At 31.3% G+C, this 20,023-nt stretch overlaps 2 protein-coding genes and 1 long non-coding RNA gene across 4 annotated transcripts in view; all 3 read right to left on the reverse strand.

The window, feature by feature from the left end:
* Positions 1 to 20,023, reverse strand: part of LOC103578210 (protein madd-4) — a 754,919-nt gene that overhangs the window by 629,116 nt on the left and 105,780 nt on the right. Inside the window, exon 2 of the mRNA XM_053740948.1 lies at positions 17,363 to 17,442. Within this exon, the coding sequence (XP_053596923.1) occupies positions 17,363 to 17,383 (21 nt within the window). The 5' untranslated portion in view covers positions 17,384 to 17,442. The remainder of the gene's footprint in view (positions 1 to 17,362; positions 17,443 to 20,023) is intronic.
* Positions 6,110 to 7,024, reverse strand: LOC128668274 (DNA repair protein RAD52 homolog). 2 transcript variants are annotated; one of them, XR_008404033.1, is made up of 4 exons: positions 6,792 to 7,024; positions 6,549 to 6,697; positions 6,334 to 6,465; positions 6,110 to 6,151 (listed from the first exon to the last, which is right to left on the reverse strand). XR_008404033.1 is itself a non-coding variant. In XM_053740949.1 (2 exons), exons 1-2 carry the CDS (start codon positions 6,889 to 6,891, stop codon positions 6,534 to 6,536), a joined length of 264 nt encoding a protein of 87 aa, XP_053596924.1. In that variant the 5' UTR covers positions 6,892 to 7,024; the 3' UTR covers positions 6,472 to 6,533. The 2 variants fall into 2 exon arrangements, 1 of the variants encoding a protein (XP_053596924.1); XM_053740949.1 differs by lacking the exons at positions 6,110 to 6,151; positions 6,334 to 6,465 and having other exon boundaries at positions 6,472 to 6,697.
* LOC128668275 (uncharacterized) lies at positions 13,383 to 14,002 on the reverse strand. Its single transcript, XR_008404034.1, has 3 exons — positions 13,809 to 14,002; positions 13,572 to 13,677; positions 13,383 to 13,508 (listed from the first exon to the last, which is right to left on the reverse strand). It is a non-coding gene; the product is annotated as an uncharacterized LOC128668275 (long non-coding RNA).

Consider the following 20,023-nt stretch of genomic DNA (forward strand, 5'->3'; position numbering starts at 1 on the left):
TGCTATGATAAACAGCTGCACAGTAGTTGACATGAGGTAGCAAAAGAGCGTTTACCAAAGTTTTACGCATGCTGACATCAGTTTAGTTACGTAGCCCATACAGTTGGTAAAGAGTGGAGTTCTTTTCAGCCGAGATATGTTTCACATGTTCCTCAAAAGTTATCTTAGAGTCCATGTATTCACCAAGGTCTCTAACGGTAGATTCGATAGGTATCACTGCACCACTGCAACCAAGTTTGATGGTCGACTGATCAATCATGTCGATGTAAGAAGCAGAATCAAACAGGATATCCTTGGTCTTGCTCAGATTAAGTTTCAGGCGGTTTGCAACAGCCCAAGCATGTATGCCAGCGATCGTTATTTATTAGCTGAACAAACCCGTCCAATTCGTGCGGTAGACATCCCAAATAGATTTGGAGATCATCAGCATACAGAAGACGTTTACAGGACCTGATGCACATTCCAATGTCGTTGATGAAGAGTGAAAACAGTCGTGAACCCAAGATTGAGCCTTGGGGAACACCAGCGTTGGTATGGATCCAGTCAATGATATTTCCATCAGGGTCTTTGACAGCTATGGATCTGCCAGTTAAATATGGAGCTACCTACTTAAGAGCTGACTCAGAGAAACCTATCATCACGAGCTTGCGAATTAAAAGATCAGGATCGACCGTATCAAAGGCCTTGGAGAAATTAAACAGAATCAAAAGAGTGAACATGCGTTTATCCATATTGTACCGGATGTCATTGACCAGTTTGATAAGAGCCGTCTGTGTACTGTGCCTAGTTCTGAATCCACATTGAAGAGGATCAAGAAGATCGTGTTCAGCTAAGTACTTCGTAATCTGGTCAAAAACTAGTCTCTCCAAAACTTTGCTCAGGACTAAAAGTAGCGCAATAAGTCTGTAATCTTGTACACTCAGAGGATTTGACACCTTGTTAACAGGAACAATGATTGACTTTTTCCAGAGCTCCAGGAAGATCGATTCACGCAGTGATCGATTTAACATTACAGTGATGTGAGTCAGAAGACTTGCGACAGTAAGATCAACCATTTTTTTTGAGATACCATCAGCATCAACAGCATCAGAGTGCATGGAGAGCAGAGCACGCTGCACCATTTCCATATAGACTTCATTGATGACGAGTTCAGGGTGGTTACCCAGTTTTCTGGGCAACTCAGCAGGCAATGTGTGAGTATAGTCAATGATCGATATCACAGCAAACGCCGGGCATAGTTCAGTGGCATCAACAGCTAGTTTTCCAGTGTGAGGTGCCTGAAGAAGACCAAGTTTGCGCAGCTCTCGCCACATGGCTCCACCGCTCAATTTTGATAGCCTAGACTGATAGCAGGCAGCTCGAGCTTCTCTCACAGCTGTTCGGTGAATTTCTCTGGCACTGCGTGAGCAGGGTCAAAGATCGTTTACGACGAAATTGTTTGTAAAGCGTGCGCAGAAGATGATCTGCTTCTTTTAAGCCGTTAGTCATCCAAGGAGCATGCAAAGGAAAGTTTACAGTAACACTTTTAAGAGGAGCAATATTGTTGACATGCATTAAGAAATGATCCGTGAAACTCTCAACCACCCGGTGTATATCCAATTCAGCGGATACAATCGAAGGCCAGTCCATGTTGTCCAGAAGAACCAATACGTAGGGATCAGCAAGCCCAGTAAGCTTCCTAGTCTGGATGGTACATACAGAAGGAGCTATGCAATTCAATTGCAAGGTAGCATAAATGAGTAGGTGACCACCACCAATAGGAAGATCTGTTTTACCCCAGAAGATGACGCAGTCCATTGTATCAACAATGATGAGGTCAAGCAGTGTTTCAGAGTGTCTAGTAATATGAGTTGTACCATGGTCTATTAGCTTTAAGGAGTTTGTGGCCATAAAAGATCTTCTAAAGTCAGCATCTGCGGTATCACTCAGTTAATCAGCATTGAAATCCCCAAGTATTAGTTTCTGGCTATATCCATCAATAGCAGATCTAAGGGTAATAGCAAGGTCACCAAATGGTGCATGTGGAGGCCGATAGACAATAGCAGTAAATATAGGTAATTACCCCTTCGGATAGAGAGCACGAGTCATTTATTCCGGTGAACCAGTTTGACCAGTCCAGACAATCGCAGGCTTGAGGATGACTTTCAAGTGTAAAGAAGCGTGGTAGTATAAAGCAATGCCACCCCCATGAACGTTGCGATCATTTCTGACTAAATTGTACTCCGGCAAACTAATAGTAGAGTCAGGAATATAATTATCAAGCCAAGTTTTAATGACTGAAATGATATGATACAAGCTGTTGGAATCAGGAAAGGATCAAAGTTCATCCAGATGAGCTCCGAGAGAGTTGGCATTCAGATGACATACTCGAAGCAATGCATTGGTAGTAGGTGAATCTGTGCTGCTGACGATACAAAGTAATGGACGGGAAGTTAGTTTAAATTTTTTTTTGAATAGTCTTCACGTATCTTGGCAATGTCCCCAGTGGAGTTTACAACCTGAATTAAAGAGTTATCATCTTTTTTTACCAAAACTGAGTCATTTCTGGACCAAATGTATCTGAAGCCAGCTGGTTTTAGCACTTTTTTCGCTTCACCAAGCAACTTGAAGGTTCTGCTAGAGAGAAGCTTATTAACATATATGTTGAAGCTAGTAGTAGGCACTGAGATGAGAGAAGAAGCAATGTTAGGCTGAGTTTTTACAGCAGTCCAATGGAGCGATCTATACTTCTTCTTAACTGAGATGACCTTGAACACAGTTGCTTGCTTGGAATACTTCACAGCAATGGTGGAACGACTCTGGTTATTAGACACTGTACAGCCAGATGCATTAGTTGAAGACTCAGTAGAAGTACGTTTGGATAAGTGTCTCACATTGACAATTTCACCAGGATTCAATGCGACATTCAGCACAGTGAGCACAGAGTTAACAAGGCACAATAGTTGTACTTAATCATGACTGATATAACTGGTAGGAAAGCCAGATATAACGAATTCCATGCAGCTAGTATAAGTGTGAAGGGGCTTTTGGGGATTAATCGTGTTATTGTTGGTAATAGTAGTAAGAATGGCAAATTCTTCATCACGGTTGGTAGATGCAGTGCCAGTACTACTACTTGCTGCTTCCAATTTTTGCAGCCTGCTCTTGACATCAGCAACAGATTCTTTAATGGAGACATTGTCAGTTTGGAGCTTTACTGTGGTTTATTTTAAATCAGAAATGTCAGCAGAGAACTTTTCAAGATTAGATTTGATCTCAGGCACATCTTTGAGCAAAGTACCATGCTCCTTGAGGGTCATGTTAATCGAGTTAATACCTGACATAACTGCAGCTAGAATAATCTTGTTGGCAGCAGGTTTTTTAGTTTGCGGATCCATATTCTTTTTATCCGTAGCACGAGTTTTCTTGCGAGAATCAGATGATTTGGACGAAGAATCAAAACTAGGAGGTGAGACAGTTGGTAAAGTAGGTTCCGCGCCTTCCAAGTTATCCATCATTAGTAGTGTGGTGTCACTAGCGTGCAATTCTGGCAGAGTGAAAGTGAGAAAACAATAGCCGCTCCCTATGTCGAATCCAAACAGATGGTTACTCAATGCGCATACGCCGAATGACTGAGAGAGAGACGTTGGTTGAAAGATAGATGACTGATAACCTTGAAGATTCTTCCAGAGTTTAATTAATTGAATAGTTCATTAGTACAAGCCTTATCACTGGAATCAATCACCAAAACACAAAACCTACACTTTTTGCTTGCAGAAATCTACAAAATAAAAAACGCCCGAAGGCACACAACACAGTAAATAGTTCTTAAATGCGGAGCAAAATTTACGTGACACTTTAATACACAGAGAGAGAAAGAGAGAGAGAGAGAGGGATTTTCAGGAATTCCCAAGGGCCGAGCTATCCTACAAAAATACCCAAGAGTCCCTCATCTTCTAACAGTACAAAATACCAGCATTTACTACTTAATCCTCTTTATGATAATATCTCCTTCAAATATGAGCTTAAAATTTAAACTTTCTAGCTCTTTTATAACATTAAAGGCCAAACTTAATAGTACATGAAACTTAATATATTTTGAGTAACTTTTCTTTCCATAAACGAATCATAAAACAAAGTATATTTCAAGGAGTATTCTGATGAATGAACTATTTGTTAAGTGTGTGGGAAAGTTTGTGCCTTCATTCGTTCTTTTCAAGTCGTAGTGTGAAATTCAGCTCCTTAAAAAATCTAAGTGAAAATGAATTCTATAATTTATTCCAGTAAAACTGTTTATTGTCCAAGTTCAAAATTAATTATTAGTGAATTAATTTAATAATAAAATACTTAATTAGAGTTTTATAAAAGCAAGAATGGAATCTTCAAACTATGAGGTAAAATTAACAATGAAATTTTTGTTTTTAATTTGGTTTAATAGAAAAAAAAGTGAAGAAAAAGGCAATGAAGAATCAATAAAGTTTTAAAAATTTTTTAAAATTAAATATCTCATATGAAAAACATTTGCATGAAGTTTTTTAAATGGGAATAAGGACTTTGAAATTTTTTTATTTTTGAAATGAGACTTATTTATATAGTTCTAAATTAATTACAATTTCAAACTTTTATTTTTGTAGAAATTTATCATTGTTGAGTTCAAAAAACGTGTTCCGCAAACGGGAAGAAATTTAGAAATTGTTTTAAGCAAATGGATCACATATGACTAGAAGAAAAAGAAATTTTTTACGAAATTTATGCCTGGATCTTCAAATAACTTGTACACTGATGAGGATCGGAATCGATGAATATTTGCAAGCTGATTGTGATCCACTGGAAAGTTGGCCCGAGTATCTTTGTTACATAAGAGGTGTATCAGGTATGTGATGAATTATTGTGATATTTATTATCATCAATTAAAAAACAACAGTCATAAAAATATGTTATTTCTTAGAAACATTTGATGGAGCCATCAAAAGAATTGAAATGCTCAATGAGAAAAATTATGCGTTTACATCCGATACTAATCTGGATTCAAGACACAAAGCACAACAATTTGCGATTTTCACGCACGGTCACGTAATAATTTCACTCAATTTCTTCTTTCAGAGCTTACAGCTTATCCTGAAGAGATAGAGCTGAAAGATATGGTGGCTAGAAATTCTAGGAAAATAAAAAAAATTAATGACACAGTAGTTGCTTTTTTAACAACAATCGCTGGTCAATTAGCTGAATTAAGAGGATCGATTCAAGTGCAAAAGTCAAACGTGCATAATAATAATTTTCAGTTAATTGCAAATAACTTATGACTTGTGAAAAATATCGAAAATTTTCTCTGAGATAAGTTATAGGAAATAAAATTCTCTACAAAAAATGTCCAATAAAATTTTCCCATAAATTTGATGGTTGCGTCCAAAAATTTAAAAAATGTAAAAATTTATCATCAATCAATTATAAGAGACCTTTTTTGTATAGCGTCAAATTTTTCATAAGGACATGTCTTGACCATTTAAGAGTATTGTTCCCACCATGAGCTACAAAATTCCAAAGCTTAAACAATAAATTTTCCCATGTTATTTGAACGGGAAATAGAAAATTGAGATGCGGCAGTTGTTAATATTAATATTAAGAGCTCAAACTTTCACACTATTTTTTTTTTCGTCATTTTCAACAATATTTTCGATATAACGAAGAAAAAAAAAGTAGTTGTTTTTTTTTGAAACAGTCTAATATATATATATATATAAATATATATATACTAGCCGCTACCCGTGGCTTCGCACACGTAAGTTCTACAATACATATATTACTATTATAATAAGATTTACTAAATAATTCAAGTAAATATATATATATATATATATATATATATATATATATATATATATATATATATATATATATATATACATATGTATGTATGTGTATGTTATTTTATGTTCTTTGAGCTTATTTCGATTCATTTTCGAGTATTATGTTTCCTATATTCATCATAGTCAGTCTCATTATTATAATTATACGAAAATCATGTCAATAGCAATTAAAATATTTTTATGAACAATTAATTATCACATAACGTAATTCTTATTAAATCAATTATTTTTTAATTAAACTTCTGTCATCGAATCTTTTTCCGTTTCCTCTAAGATTTTATTACTAACTGTAGCTTCCACCATATCTATATTAAATATCAAATGTTTATATTATGATAGCGATTAATTAATTCCCTGATTAAAAGAAACGATTCAAAATAATTCAAAACGATTTAATCTTAATGCTATATAGATACATATTTATTATTGAGTAAATCGCTTTGTTTAATCAGGATTAGTTCTTATTATTTTATCAATAGATTATTACTTTTTTTTATCCAATCATTTTTTAATTTTTTTTGTTTTTCTAATCTTTTTTTTTTTCTTCAATTTTAATTATCAGTTCGCCAAATTCTTCGAATGATAGTAATGTCCTATATAGGGCATCCGTGTATGATATCTATTATTTAAAAATTAGTAGTTAATAGAGTAGTTATTATAATAATATTTAAGATTACAAATAATATTTTAAATGATAGCAACTTTTCTCGCATCCTCGAAAGCTTTCCCAGTGGACTCAGACACGCCTTCATGAAACCCTACATTTTCATGAAATCTTCCAGATTTGAGAAGAACTCTTACCACCGTCGAACACCCAACATAAACAATTTTATTATTTTCATTTACAAAATCTAAATAATAAATTAAAAAATTTTAATTTATAAATAATTTTTAGATGAATAAAAAAAACTATCAATTACAGTTATTTCAAAAGCAAAATATTACCAATTGTTTGATCAATTATTTCATGAGCCCAATTATCTCTACTGAATAATTTATTTGCTTGTTCCAATAAAAATTCTAAGTCATAGTGATTTACCGCCATTTTTTTCAGTTCAAAATTATTATATTGAACCAATATTTTATGTTGATAATACTATATGAATTAGTAAATAAAAATAATTGAAATGTGATAAATAAATTTTATGAAAACGTGAAGTTAGCTAATTAAAGTAATTAAAAAAAAAACTGTTTATTTACTAAATTATATTTTCATAACGTCTATCACACATAAAAGAATTAACAAAATAATTTTGTGCATCTGGAAATAATTATAATAAATGAATAAAATCTTATAAAATAAAATTTAAATTTAAAAACTAATTTATTTAAAACAAAATGATGAAGCAATATAATATTGATTTTTCTAAAACCGATCCTTATGGAATTATTTATCCTAGAAAAAAGAGAAGGTAACCATATATATACAATAATAAAATTTATGTTTATATTATGATGTATATTTTACATGTATATATATATATATATATATATTGATAAATATATATATATATATATATATATATATATATATATATATATATTTTACATTTTAGTTTTCGCTTTTTTTTTTTTTTTTTAGTCAATTCTCATTTACACAACTAAAAATATTTGTTTGATTGGTCAATAAAAATTGATTATAAATAAAATATCTACGTATAGTTATAAAAATGATAATAGCAATAAAATAATATAAACTTTATAAATTTTAGTTTTACCGGGTACGTTTCAATGATTGTTGGGTCAAAAATAATAAATGGAAAAAATAAATTTATCTTTATTATCAACGAAGGTTATAATAATAACTATCAAATAATAGTTAACGATCGACCGTCTGAAATAGAAAATAAGATTTCTTTGAATCAAGTAAATAATTAATAAAATAGTATGCATCTAATATTTTGCAAATTAATAATAGTTAACTTTTTTATGTTGATAAAGGTTCTCAAAATCAAAGATGCATATGCAACATTCAGAATTGATTTTAATTTAGACATTTATCCTCTGTCTCATTTCAATTTTGAAGTCGACAAATTAGCAAATGTTGAAATAACACCCATTTATTTACATACAAATGATTTCCGTCAGCCGTTAAGCAATTTTCAAATTATTGTTGAGACTGAGGAAGATGAATAATTTTTATCTTAAATTATATCAGGTAGATACTTGTATTGTTTACAGTTATTTATGAGTTTAATTTAACTTAGAAAATGAATACATATATTTAATTATTTCTATTTTAATAATGATGTGGATTGTACGAAAACAATAAAAAAAATAATCAATGAAAATAAAATAATATAAATATTTTAATATTTTAATTATACTTTATACATATAAATTTATGATTATATAAATACATACATATGTATTTATGTAAGTTATGCATACATATATGTTTATATGAGTTGTGTTACTTATAAATAATATTATATCGAAGTTTATATTTTTCAAATATTAATTTATTAATTCAGTACTTCAGTGTAGACTACATTACGGGTTTTTTCTCCATTGACACAAACATATACATTTTTATTTGATCTTACTCTTGATAATGATACATATAGTTGTCCATGTGAAAAACAGGGAGTTCGAAGATCTACTCCAGTAATGCTCATCGTTTGTCCTTGAGCTTTGTTTATTGTCATTGTAAAAGAAAGACTGACAGGAAATTGAATGCGTTTGAATTCGAATGGAAAATTATTAGGTATAAGAGGTATGCGAGGAATGAATACACTTTCACCCTTTCCTGATCCAGTTAATATAGTAGCTTCTATAACATTCTTTTGTGATTTTGTGACTCGTAATCTTGTACCATTACAAAGTTGAGGTGGATTTAAATTTCTCAATAAAATTATAGGAGCGCCAATTTTTAATTTAATTGTATGCGATGGAAGTCCTGGTACACTTATTGAATTTAAGAAGTCAACAGTATAGTTTGTTGCGTCATCTGGATTAATCGTGGTATTGATTGATGCATAAACCATCTCATTTGCATCAAACTTATCTATTATAGTATTATTAATACGGACTACTATTTCATTTTTAGGACATAAAATAGCTCTCTCTGATAACCACGAGTCCTCTTTATTTTTAATATCTCTTATACCTGGATATACTTTTTCTATCAAATCTTCTATAGATGGTACTATTGAACATAATTCATCAGGCAGAGATACTTCTCCATTTTCATCGTTTATATTTCCACCCCCTACATCCAACAATAAATTAGAAAATTTTTGAGAAATTGGATCACCTCCTTGATGGACTCGCATGTTTACAGTTAGTGATAGTTTTTTAATATTATTCCATAGATAAGATCGTTTAAGAGATGCATTCACTTCATCAGCTCTTGTACCTCTAGTAATTACCGGTAAAGTCTGACGAAAATCACCGGAAAATAAAAAAGTTATGCCCCCCATTCTTTTTGTATTGTTTCGTAAGTCTTGTAGTGTTCTGTCAACAGCTTCTATTGCTTTCTTGTTGGCCATCGTGCATTCATCCCAGACTATTAAGCATGCATCTCTCATCACTTTTGCTTTATCACTATTCCTAGAGATATTACAAACTGGTGATTCATATCTGTCAATGTCTATCGGTATTTTGAACATGGAATGGGCCGTTTTACCACCAGGTAAAAGGGTTGCTGAGATACCTGAAGATGCTACTGCAAGCGCAATTTTACCACTACCTCTAACTTTAGATAATATCAAATTTATTAAAAACGTTTTTCCTGTGCCCCCAGGTGCATCAATAAAAAACATTCCCCCTTCTAACGTGTCTATGCTATTCATAATTTCATCGTAAATTTTTTTTTGGTCTACATTAATTTTGAATTCATTTTTTTTTACAAAAGCCATTAGTATCGATTTGTCATAACTTGTTTCAGCTAGATATTCTCTGTTTATCTGAAAATTATCATTAATATTCGGTATCGGCATTCCATATTGATCTAAAGGTTTTCCCCCGATAGAAATAATTGTATTTTCTAAGTCTATGAGACAACGATTCTCAAGCTCTTCTTTATGTAAATTTAAATCAATATCAGGAAAACTTCTTATCAATTTTCTTCCATAATCTTCATATAAATATTTTTTATACTTTGTCCATAATTCTTTAGGGTCAGAAGGGTGACAAAATACTACAATAATTGCAAAAAGTTGCCTTAGTTTAAATGGGCTATCGGTAACACACGCTTCTTTTAAAGTTTCATCCCAATGGGAGTCATCTTCAATAAGATCAAGAGCTTTGCAAGCTGCTTGATATGATTGATATACCACACCATTAACTGTTCTTATATCTTTAAAAGATGTTGGGCCTCTAACGGTGTGAAGTAATAGACGTAAGAAATAACACTCTGTATTACCAGGATGAATTGTGTATACTCTTCCAATAACGTGTTCTTTAAAAATACCAGGATAACCTTCAACAGGATTTCCTCTTTTCCTCCTCTTGAATACTTTAGATTGTTTATCAAATATACAATATGCAGGTACTTCGTCATATAAAAGTGTCTTTGCGAAAATTTCCTCTCGGCATAATTGAAAATAGGCCAATAATGTTGTGTTTTTGGGATTAGTAATTTGATCAATAACATTTTCTGTGTTGAAATATACTCGCTGTCCATTTTCTAAATGAACATCCAAGTGAACCACGGGAGGAAATCTCTCATGTATTGGGAAAGACATTATACGCCAAGTTGCTTCTGAGGTACTAATGTATCTCCCAGATTGATATTTCGTTATCTCATCGTTTTCATTTTTAAGTCCAAACGTTGCTTGATCACTTCCTTTATTCACATATTTACAAATGTATTTTATAGATTGCACACTGCTACAATACTCGACATTTAAATGTGTTTCAAAAGTTCGGGATAATACTGGTGAATAAGGGACGATCCAACGATTATCTACTTCTATATTATTTCCATTTACCTTAACTTGAGCGACAAATCCTCCCGCTTCCGTTGATCTCCGCCGGTAAGATGGATAACCATCCTCTCCAGTTATCGTTTCATTTACAAATGCTTTCGGAAATCGTTTACTACAACGATTGTCTTTCATACACGGAGATTTTGAATTAATTATTCCACATGGTCCATGAATCATATGTTTTTTAATAATATTATATAAATCTAAATCCTCCTGAGGATTAGGAAATTCTGCTTTTATAATACTATCTATTCTATTAGGTGTTACTTTATCTTCAAGCCATAAGAGAATATGAGCATGAGGAAGACCTCGTTTCTGCCACTCTACAGAATACATATAACATTTAACGGATCCAAAAATTTTTCCTTTAAATAATAAATCAATTAATTTTTTCAACTTCAAGTGAAAAACTCTAGATATAATATCGTGCCGGTCAGATGCAGATTGCCCTTCGTACAGCTCTCTTGTTATTTCTATCCAATTAGGATTAGTGGTCATAGTTATAAAAAGATCAGGACGACCATACTTCTTTACATAACTAAATGCATCTTGTGTTCGCTCATGCATGTATCTTGGGCTTCCTGTAAAACTGGATGGGAGAATAACTAAACGACCTAAATGATCAATATTACTTTCAACGCGCAAAGCATCTTGTAAGTGAATATAGTTTTCGGCTCTAAGTTGTTTTTGACTATTTCTTATAAATGACAATCGCTCGGTTTCAATTTTCGCATACATATCAACCCAAAATTGATTTGAAATTTGACGATAACGGTGTAAATTATTAAACTCATTAGATCTCATCATAAGTCTGTAGCAGTAAAATTGTAAAGCTGAAATTTTTTTATTCGTGTCTTCTGCTTGTTGTCCAGAATGAAATATATTAAAATTATAGCCGTCTTCTCCACGACAAAATATAAGTGGATATTGAAGGGCATCATACGACCGGTGAGTCTCACTTATTCTTTGAAGATCTCCTGTACGCAAAGATAGAACAATATCTCTCTTTTGACACTCTTGATCAACTAACACTACAGCTACTTCATTTGTAGAAGGCTTATTATACCGGCCTTTATGATCGGAAATTGGTTTACGGTCTGCATTGATTACTAATTGATAATTATCTTTGTTTTCGAGTGGAATAGATTCTAAAGCCGATTTAAAGTCATGCACATAAGGATTTACTTGAAGGAGCATATTTTGTAGGTCTGTTATGAGATTTTTATTTAAATTATTATTATAGGACATTCGAAGATTAATTTGCTCATTATAATCAGCTATAAAATATATCTGTAAAAATTTTGAAGGTTGATCACTTTCAGGAAACAATGAACCAATTAAATGGTATACTTGTCCCTGGATTTTGAAAGTCGGCATAAAGTTTCCCTCAGATACAATATTTGCACCGAATGAAGTCATCTGAAAAGCATTGTTGTAAGACCTTACAGCGTTCAAAAATGATTTTGATTGAACGTGTTTTCCATCCAGCAGAGATTTTAAAGGTTCGGGAGGTTCAAGTAAAGGTGTTAATCGAATTTTACCTGATGAACAGCATAATCCAACAGATTCACCGACCCACTTTAATGCATTACAGTAATTACAAACCTTAGTCATTGGACCAACATCAGATTCCTGTTTGTAATTAATAGACGGATCGTAGGAGAAACCACTATTCAATTTTGATTGCCAACGGATATTTCGTCTCTGAGTTTGTCTATTCTTATCAGCATTTAATCGTTGCTGATGTTCTGAATCAGATTCTAACTGTCTATGGACGGTATGCCATTGGCGATCCAAAGACAATCTTTCTGTTCGTCTGTCGTTAAACTCTGATTCACGAAGAGCCGAAATTCTTTCGTTTTCCATCATTAAATTTGCTTCTTTTTTCATCTTTAACCTGTAGTATCTATTTCTAGCTGCAGCTCTACTTTCATCGCGTTTGAATGCAGATTCTGATCGTCGCTGAAGAGCGTGATGTTCTCGGTCGATCATTAGGCGAGTTTCACGATCAAATATAGATTCCTGTGAGCGAGATAAAGTATGGTGTTCACGATCGTGAGTCAATCTCTGATTACGATGTTCATCTGATTCGTTATTGCGTGCAATAGTGTGCTGTTGACGATCACGTGATAATCGGTGGATACGTCGTTCATCAGATGCATTATGATATGTAATAAGGTGGCGTGCACGATCATCCGCCAATCTTCTTTCATAAGCTATCTCTGATTCGACTTTCCTCTTATTAGCATGTTGCATTCTATCAGAAGCAAGGCGAATTTCAGATTGTTCTGGTGTTTCATTAGCTCGTAAATTACTTTTCCTTTCTTTCTGAATTTTCAGTCTCTCGTCTCGTTCACATTGAGTTTCAGAGAGGCGAAGAAGTTTGTTGCTTCTTGCTTTGGCTGATGATGAACTCAAGTTTGATTTTCGTTTTTTAGGCATTTTTAATGAAAATATAACGAATAATAACGATACATATCTAAAATATAAAATTATTAATTACGATAAGTTATATTGAATTGGTCAATCTTGGTTACCTTAGCATACAAAAATATAAATTACTATAGATAACTAAGTAAAATCAAGTACTTATCTTTATCTTTTGAATCCAATTTTTTATATAAGTTAATGCACAAAAATTGTTTATAAATAATATAAATGATTATTTATAGGTTATGATCTTCATTTATTTTACATATTGCGTAAGATACGTAATTTTGTCTTTTTAATCCTATATATCATACAATAAATTAAAAAAATTCAAGTAATAAATTTAATAGATTTACATTCTTACTTAGTTACAAATAAGTCAGATTAGACACTCTTATTTTGACTGCTTAATGAAATGTGATAGACGATTCAATTGACAGAAACAATTGATAAATGAAACAAAATCTAATCTAAAAAAAAAAATATAAAAAACAATTGATACGCGTTATATAAAAACAATTGACGCTAATGGAATAAAAACAATTGATGGCTGTAATTTAACTGTTTTTTTCTTATACTTTTAGAAAAATAATTTATATACCCGAATTCTGATTTATAATTGATTTAAAAAGTAGCCTATATTTTAAGTGACAGCATCTTGTATATGTATAAAAAATTTCATCTCAATCAGATAAGTGGTTGATTAGTTATAAAGGTACAAACCGACAGAGAGACAGACAGACGAAAATTCTAAAAAAGGTAGATACAGTATGAGTAGGTCATAAAAATGATATTTGACGCATAATTCGAAATAAAATCACCATGTACAGACAGAGCCTATAGATTTATATATTAGTATAGATATAGATATATATATATATATATATATATATATATATATATATATATATATATATATATATATATTAGGGTGCTTCGTTTCCGGCGAAAGTATTTTTTTTGTTGCTCATCAAGCAAAGTATTAATTTTTATGCTAAAACAAAAATTCTTGCCAAGTTTAAGCTGTTAATTCCAATCCTAAGTACTTTCCATTTAATTTTCAAGATTTTCAGTTTAAAATACACGTAAATTAAATTACTTTTGCACACCTCAAGCGCGAAAGCGCCGAGGGTGCTTTATGATCGCTCTAAATTTTTTGACTCATTCACTCACATTAAATTATCTCTAGACTTTTTCGATTACACTAAAATGGGTCAAATTGTATACCAAGACAAAAACAATTTATTAAAGAATAATTTGGACCCAACATTAAGACGACTAATTATTCCATTAATTAAATATAAATTATTTTAATCCCAGTGACACGAGTCGTCAATTGTCCTGTAGGAAACTTAGTAAACCAAATAACTCTCGATAGACACAATCAATCGGCCTAACTTTTTTTTATTATCTTTGTATTCTTGATCACAAGAACCCTATTGAAAATTACTGTCTAAATCCTTTTAGTTAAATTTAAATTAATTAAAAACGTAAAACTGATTATTCACGAAAAGTTGAGTGGCCATTTTTATTTTTACTGTTGTTATTATTACAAAAGTAAATTTTTTTTTTCTTTATTTTTCCCCATCAACTACTAGCAGCAGCACTAGCGTAAAACTGTAGAATTGGAAGAAAAGAGCGACATCTACAACAAAATGTGGAATATTTAAGAAAAATTTAAATGAAAAAAAAAAAATTAAACTGGAATTAAGAAATAAAAAAATCAAATCAATAGTTTAAAAGTTGAATAAAAATTCATAATAAAAAAAATGTAAGTTATGATTCATAATAAAATAAAATGAGCGATTGAGGTGTGCAATTTTGGATTTTCCAGCATTTTTTTTTTTTAACTTTCTAATACTCAGCTGCGTTTTATGATATCGACGCGGTTTTGGTCGTAAATTGTAGGGCATTTGGTATTCTTCAAAAGTGCCCATAGTAACTTAGCTGTAATTTCAGCTGTTTCACTGATGTCCGCTGAGGAAGTCTATTTTCGTATTAAATTGACCTTTATTGGCTTGCAGAACATAAACCAATGATTGCACACCGAAAATGTGAACGGAACTTTTATAGGAAATTTTATTCCCTTCAAAAAAAGTTCAGAGAGTCAAGTCGCTAAAGTCCATAGTTTCCGATTTATAGGAACTTTAATAATTTGAAAAACCAAATAGCAATTGTCATTTTTTTTTTAATATTATATTTTTTAAATTATTAAAAGTCATATAACTCGGAAACTATGGACTTTAGCGACTTGAGTCTCAAGACTTTTTTAAAGGGAATAAAATTTCCTATAAAATTCCCATTCACATTTTTGGTGTGCATTCATTGGCTTACGTTCTGCAAGCCAATAAAGGTGAATTTGATACAAAAATAGACTTCCTCAGCGGACATCAGTGAAACAGCTGAAATTACAGCTAAGTTACTATGAGCACTTTTGAAGAACACCAAATGCCCTACGATTGACAATCAAAACCGCGTCGATATCATAAAATGCAGCTGAGTATTAGAAATTTAAAAAAAAAGTAATTTTATTTATGTGTATTTTAAATAGGAAATCTTGGAAATCAAATGGAAAGTACTTAGGATTGGAATTAAGAGCTCAAACTTGTCAGGAATTTTTGTTTTAGCATAAAAATGAATATTTTGCTTAGTGAGCAACAAAAAAAATACTTTCGCCGGAAACGAAGCACCCTAATATATATATATATATATATATATATATATATATATATATATATATATATATATATATATATATATATATATATATATATATATATATATATATATATATTTATTTTCGATTGGTATATTTTATTGTGTCTAAGTAATATTTATTAGAGTTAGTATAATAATATTTTGCTTTAATATTTGGGTTTCTTGGGATTACAAAATAATTTAGTTGTTCATTAAATAAATTTTTTTCTTAACTTTACTAAATGATTTTATTGTCACAGCAAGAGAAATATTAACGTCAAACAAATAGAGTCTATTAAATCATTTGTTAAAAATGACAAAATAGATTATTTTGACGTTATAAAATTTAGTTGTCCCAATCAAATGTTAGTTTAACAGAATTTAACGCAACCAATTTAATTGTCTGAAGAGAAACTTTTTTTTAGTGTAAAAACAATCAAAGGGTTCAATTCCTTTTCTAAGGTGGAATATTTACTTTGGCATATTTTTTTTTTTTCTCAATTTTGAAGGGGGTCTATTTTGCTCCAAGCTTTGAATTTTTTTTACGACTCGGTTAAATTGCTTTCGAATATTTATTTAAGGATTCAAGAAATTAGAATCGTTGAAAAGAACATTATTAAAAATTTTTTCTTATTGGGTGACCTTCTCCCCTCCCCACCTATTCCTCAATTATTTTTATATTTTTTTATAAATTATTAAAAAAATATTATGATCAATACAATTAATTACGTTAATTTTTGTACTTCTTTTTTAATAAAAAAAAGGATTGTAAGATAAATAATAAAAAAAAAATGTTTCATTATTAAATAAAACAAAAGTACTTAAACGAATGAATTTTCTGCCTAGTTTGCGGCATAAGAATAACCTCTTCTCTTGAGATATATATTGGATGATGTAACTAGTCGTTCGACAATACCTTTCGAGATATTTCCGCTTTTTTTTTTTTCAATTTCTCTATTCAGTACATCCTTTACTCGCACGGTTGATGTCTTAGTACTCTTTTAGGCGCCACGTCGGCTGCCTCTTAACAACATCCATACGGCCTATTGACTAGACTACAGTCACTAGAGGTCGATACTCTATGCTCATCTTCCCGCCAATGTCGTGCTTGAACATCACCAACTTTCATTCTCTCTGTTCTACGCTTTTTTTTTTTTTACTTCCCGTGGGTACACCGAAACTCTTTCTGACAAATATCATGGGATTTGTTATCGTATTGTCTTCTATTTGACTGCGGATATAGGAAATAATGCTGGTGATTTGCTATTTCTTCGGAACACTTTGAAAAATTGACACATATTTATCATAGATTCTATTTGTTTTTTTCATTTTTAAAAAAAAATAAACTTTTTGGTTTCATGGAACATACAATTAGTAACTCTATTGATTTTTTTTTCTTATCAATACGTCGAAATAATTATTTTAATTTTAATTCAAAAATAAAAATGTGTAACTCACTAAAAGTTTAAAAATATACATCTTGATGCAGTATCTGCGTTATGTATTGATCCAGATGCCGGATAAGAAATATATCATTTCTGTAACATAAATTTGTAGTTGTGAATTAGAAAATTATAATTAAGTTTTTGATGTATCAAACTGAAATAAACTGAGGAATAGCTATCGAATTTATCTAAGATTTATTTTAGTTAATTTAAAATGTCTTTATATTCAGACATGTAAATATTTTTTTTTTCAATTTTTGATACTCATGCAACGATGTGAATTTTCATTTCTATATATATATGAATCTAATTTTTTAACAAAACTGAAGGATGGTGCAAATCAAATTTGATGAAAAAAAAACTAATAATATTGATTACTCAATAAAAACAAATAAATAAATAAAAAAATAAAAGAACAAAAATCGTTGAAATAAACAGAATAATATAAAATGTAAATATTCAAGTTTTTGGCGTAAATGAATAAAACGTTGACAATTATTTACTCACTGACAGTTGCTTAGTATACGTGTAGATACATGAGTGAACTAACAAACGTATTCAACATGCCGGTTTACAAATGCATGCAAGTAATGGTTGTACTTGTTAACTTAAAGTTTATTTTATATTGTTCTCTTCTCTAATAACTTTTTGGCCAAATTAATTGTTTGGCCCAATTTTGTTAGATTACATTTAGTGCTAATACACATACAGAATTCAACTATTAGGGTAACAAATAATTAATTTATTATCCCGTCGCTAGTTGCAGTTTAGAAAACAAATAATTATATATGAACATAGATATACAGGGTGATCCAGAATTACTTTCACACTGAAAAAATTCAGATAGAGGAGGTGATTCTAAGCATAAAGTTCCTTTCTCACTTTTAAAAATTTTTAGTAGTTTTTGAGTTATTCAACATTTTAATTGACCAATTATATGCGAGAACTGGAATTTAAAAAAAAGTAGAATAGAATAAATGTTAAATTGTGCAACGACGCAATTATTAACTTTAAGTCATACATAAATTTGTTATTTCATAAAGTTCGAATTCTGCAAAAGTTCGACTAAGAAAACACGCAATCGCAACCTCAAATATACTCGTATCATACATTTTTCAAATTTACTTACTAAGAATTGTGAATAATAATTATGCTTTTATCATTAGCGTCAAGACCATGGACAATTAAAGCACGATTATGTTTTTAGGGCATTCTACGCTAAGTCGATCAGTTTTGAACCCGACCCCTTTTGATTTCGCGAATAATTTTTTTTTTATTTTTTATCTCGCTAAAGGCTTCACTCATAATTTTTTCAAATTTTCTGACCCAACCAAAACAAAAAGCTACGAATTTTTTAAAAAAATTTTTCTTTGATGTTCAAAATTCCATAACTTTGGCAAACATAGACTTATCGCGACGTTTTTTTTTCAAAATTATTGTGTTTTTCACACCAGTCTAGCCTAGACAAGGTAACGTTCAACTCTTGGCAGAAAATGTAACTTTTTCCTAAAGAATCGGATTTTAATTACTGATTTTTTCATATTCTTTCAAATTTCGTGCTGGCAATCTAGCTCGTGAACTTGCTCATTACTGACAGTCATGCTGGTAATCTTGCTCGAGATCTTGCTGACAGTTGCTGGCAATTTTTCTAGTGATCTTAAATGTGATCTTTCTGACGGTTTTGCTGGCAATCTTGCCTAAAATCGTGCTGGCAATATTCCTGTAGATATTAATGAAAATTTTGCTGGCAATCTTGCTGTCAGCCTCACTTGAGATCTTGCTGACGATCTTGCTTGCAATCCTGCAAGATCGCGAGCAAGACTACCAGCATGACCATCAGTAATATCGCGGAATTTGCGTTCTTCCCAACTTTTTTCTTGAATCAAGCTCACATTTTGTTTTTGATTTAGAAGCAAATTTCTTTACTAAATGTCTCTATTCGAGAATAAAATTATTCAGCTTGAGAAACTTTAGTATTCGTTCATAAACATTTCAGACTTATTTCAACTATTTTTTGCCTTGGTTTAAAGTATTTAGATTTTTGATTCCAGTATTTTTTTCTCGGCTTAAAATAATTTAATTTTCGACTCAAGTATTTTTTTTCTTGGCTTAAAATAATTTAGTTTTCGACTCAAGTATTTTTTGTCTTTGCTTAAAACAGTTTAATTTTCGAAAGTATTTTTAATTTCCCGCTAAGAAAATTGTAAATTTTCGAAAATTCGGGAAGTTATTGCTTTCACCCCGATTTTCGAAAATCAAGTTTTCATCAGATGTCGACGTTTTGAGGTCCTAGGAAGCTATTCTGACTATTTTCAGAATCATGTCCGAGTGTGTGTATGTATGTGTATATGAGTGTGTATGTATGTAAACTCTTTGTAACTTTTTAACTAATGAATCGATTTGGGTGGTTAAGGTAGCAATCGAAAGGACTTGTTGACCATCAATTTTTCAGGAAATTTCAGATCATTTGAGGAATTTAGACGACAGTGGGGTAGTTCCTACCCTCTAAAATTAACATATAAAACGGCAAGAAAACACTTACTCGAGGACTTAGGCCCTGGCCATCGCCTAGAGTGGACTGAGGACGCTTAGCGAGGTCTTTACTCTAGCACCAGGGCTCATTGCAATTCATTTGAGTCGGCCTAACGATAAGTTCGTTATATCTAGTCATTTA

This window comes from Microplitis demolitor, chromosome 7 (assembly GCF_026212275.2).
Source record: "Microplitis demolitor isolate Queensland-Clemson2020A chromosome 7, iyMicDemo2.1a, whole genome shotgun sequence".
NCBI classification, from domain to species: Eukaryota; Metazoa; Arthropoda; class Insecta; order Hymenoptera; family Braconidae; genus Microplitis; species Microplitis demolitor.

Coding starts and splice junctions, on each gene's coding strand:
- LOC128668274 (XM_053740949.1), bottom strand. CDS start 6,891: ATGGCGGTAAATCACTATGACTTAGAATTTTTATTGGAACAAGCAAAT. Junction 6,698..6,791: donor AATAATTGATCAAACAATTG/GTAATATTTTGC, acceptor TTTATTATTTAG/ATTTTGTAAATGAAAATAAT.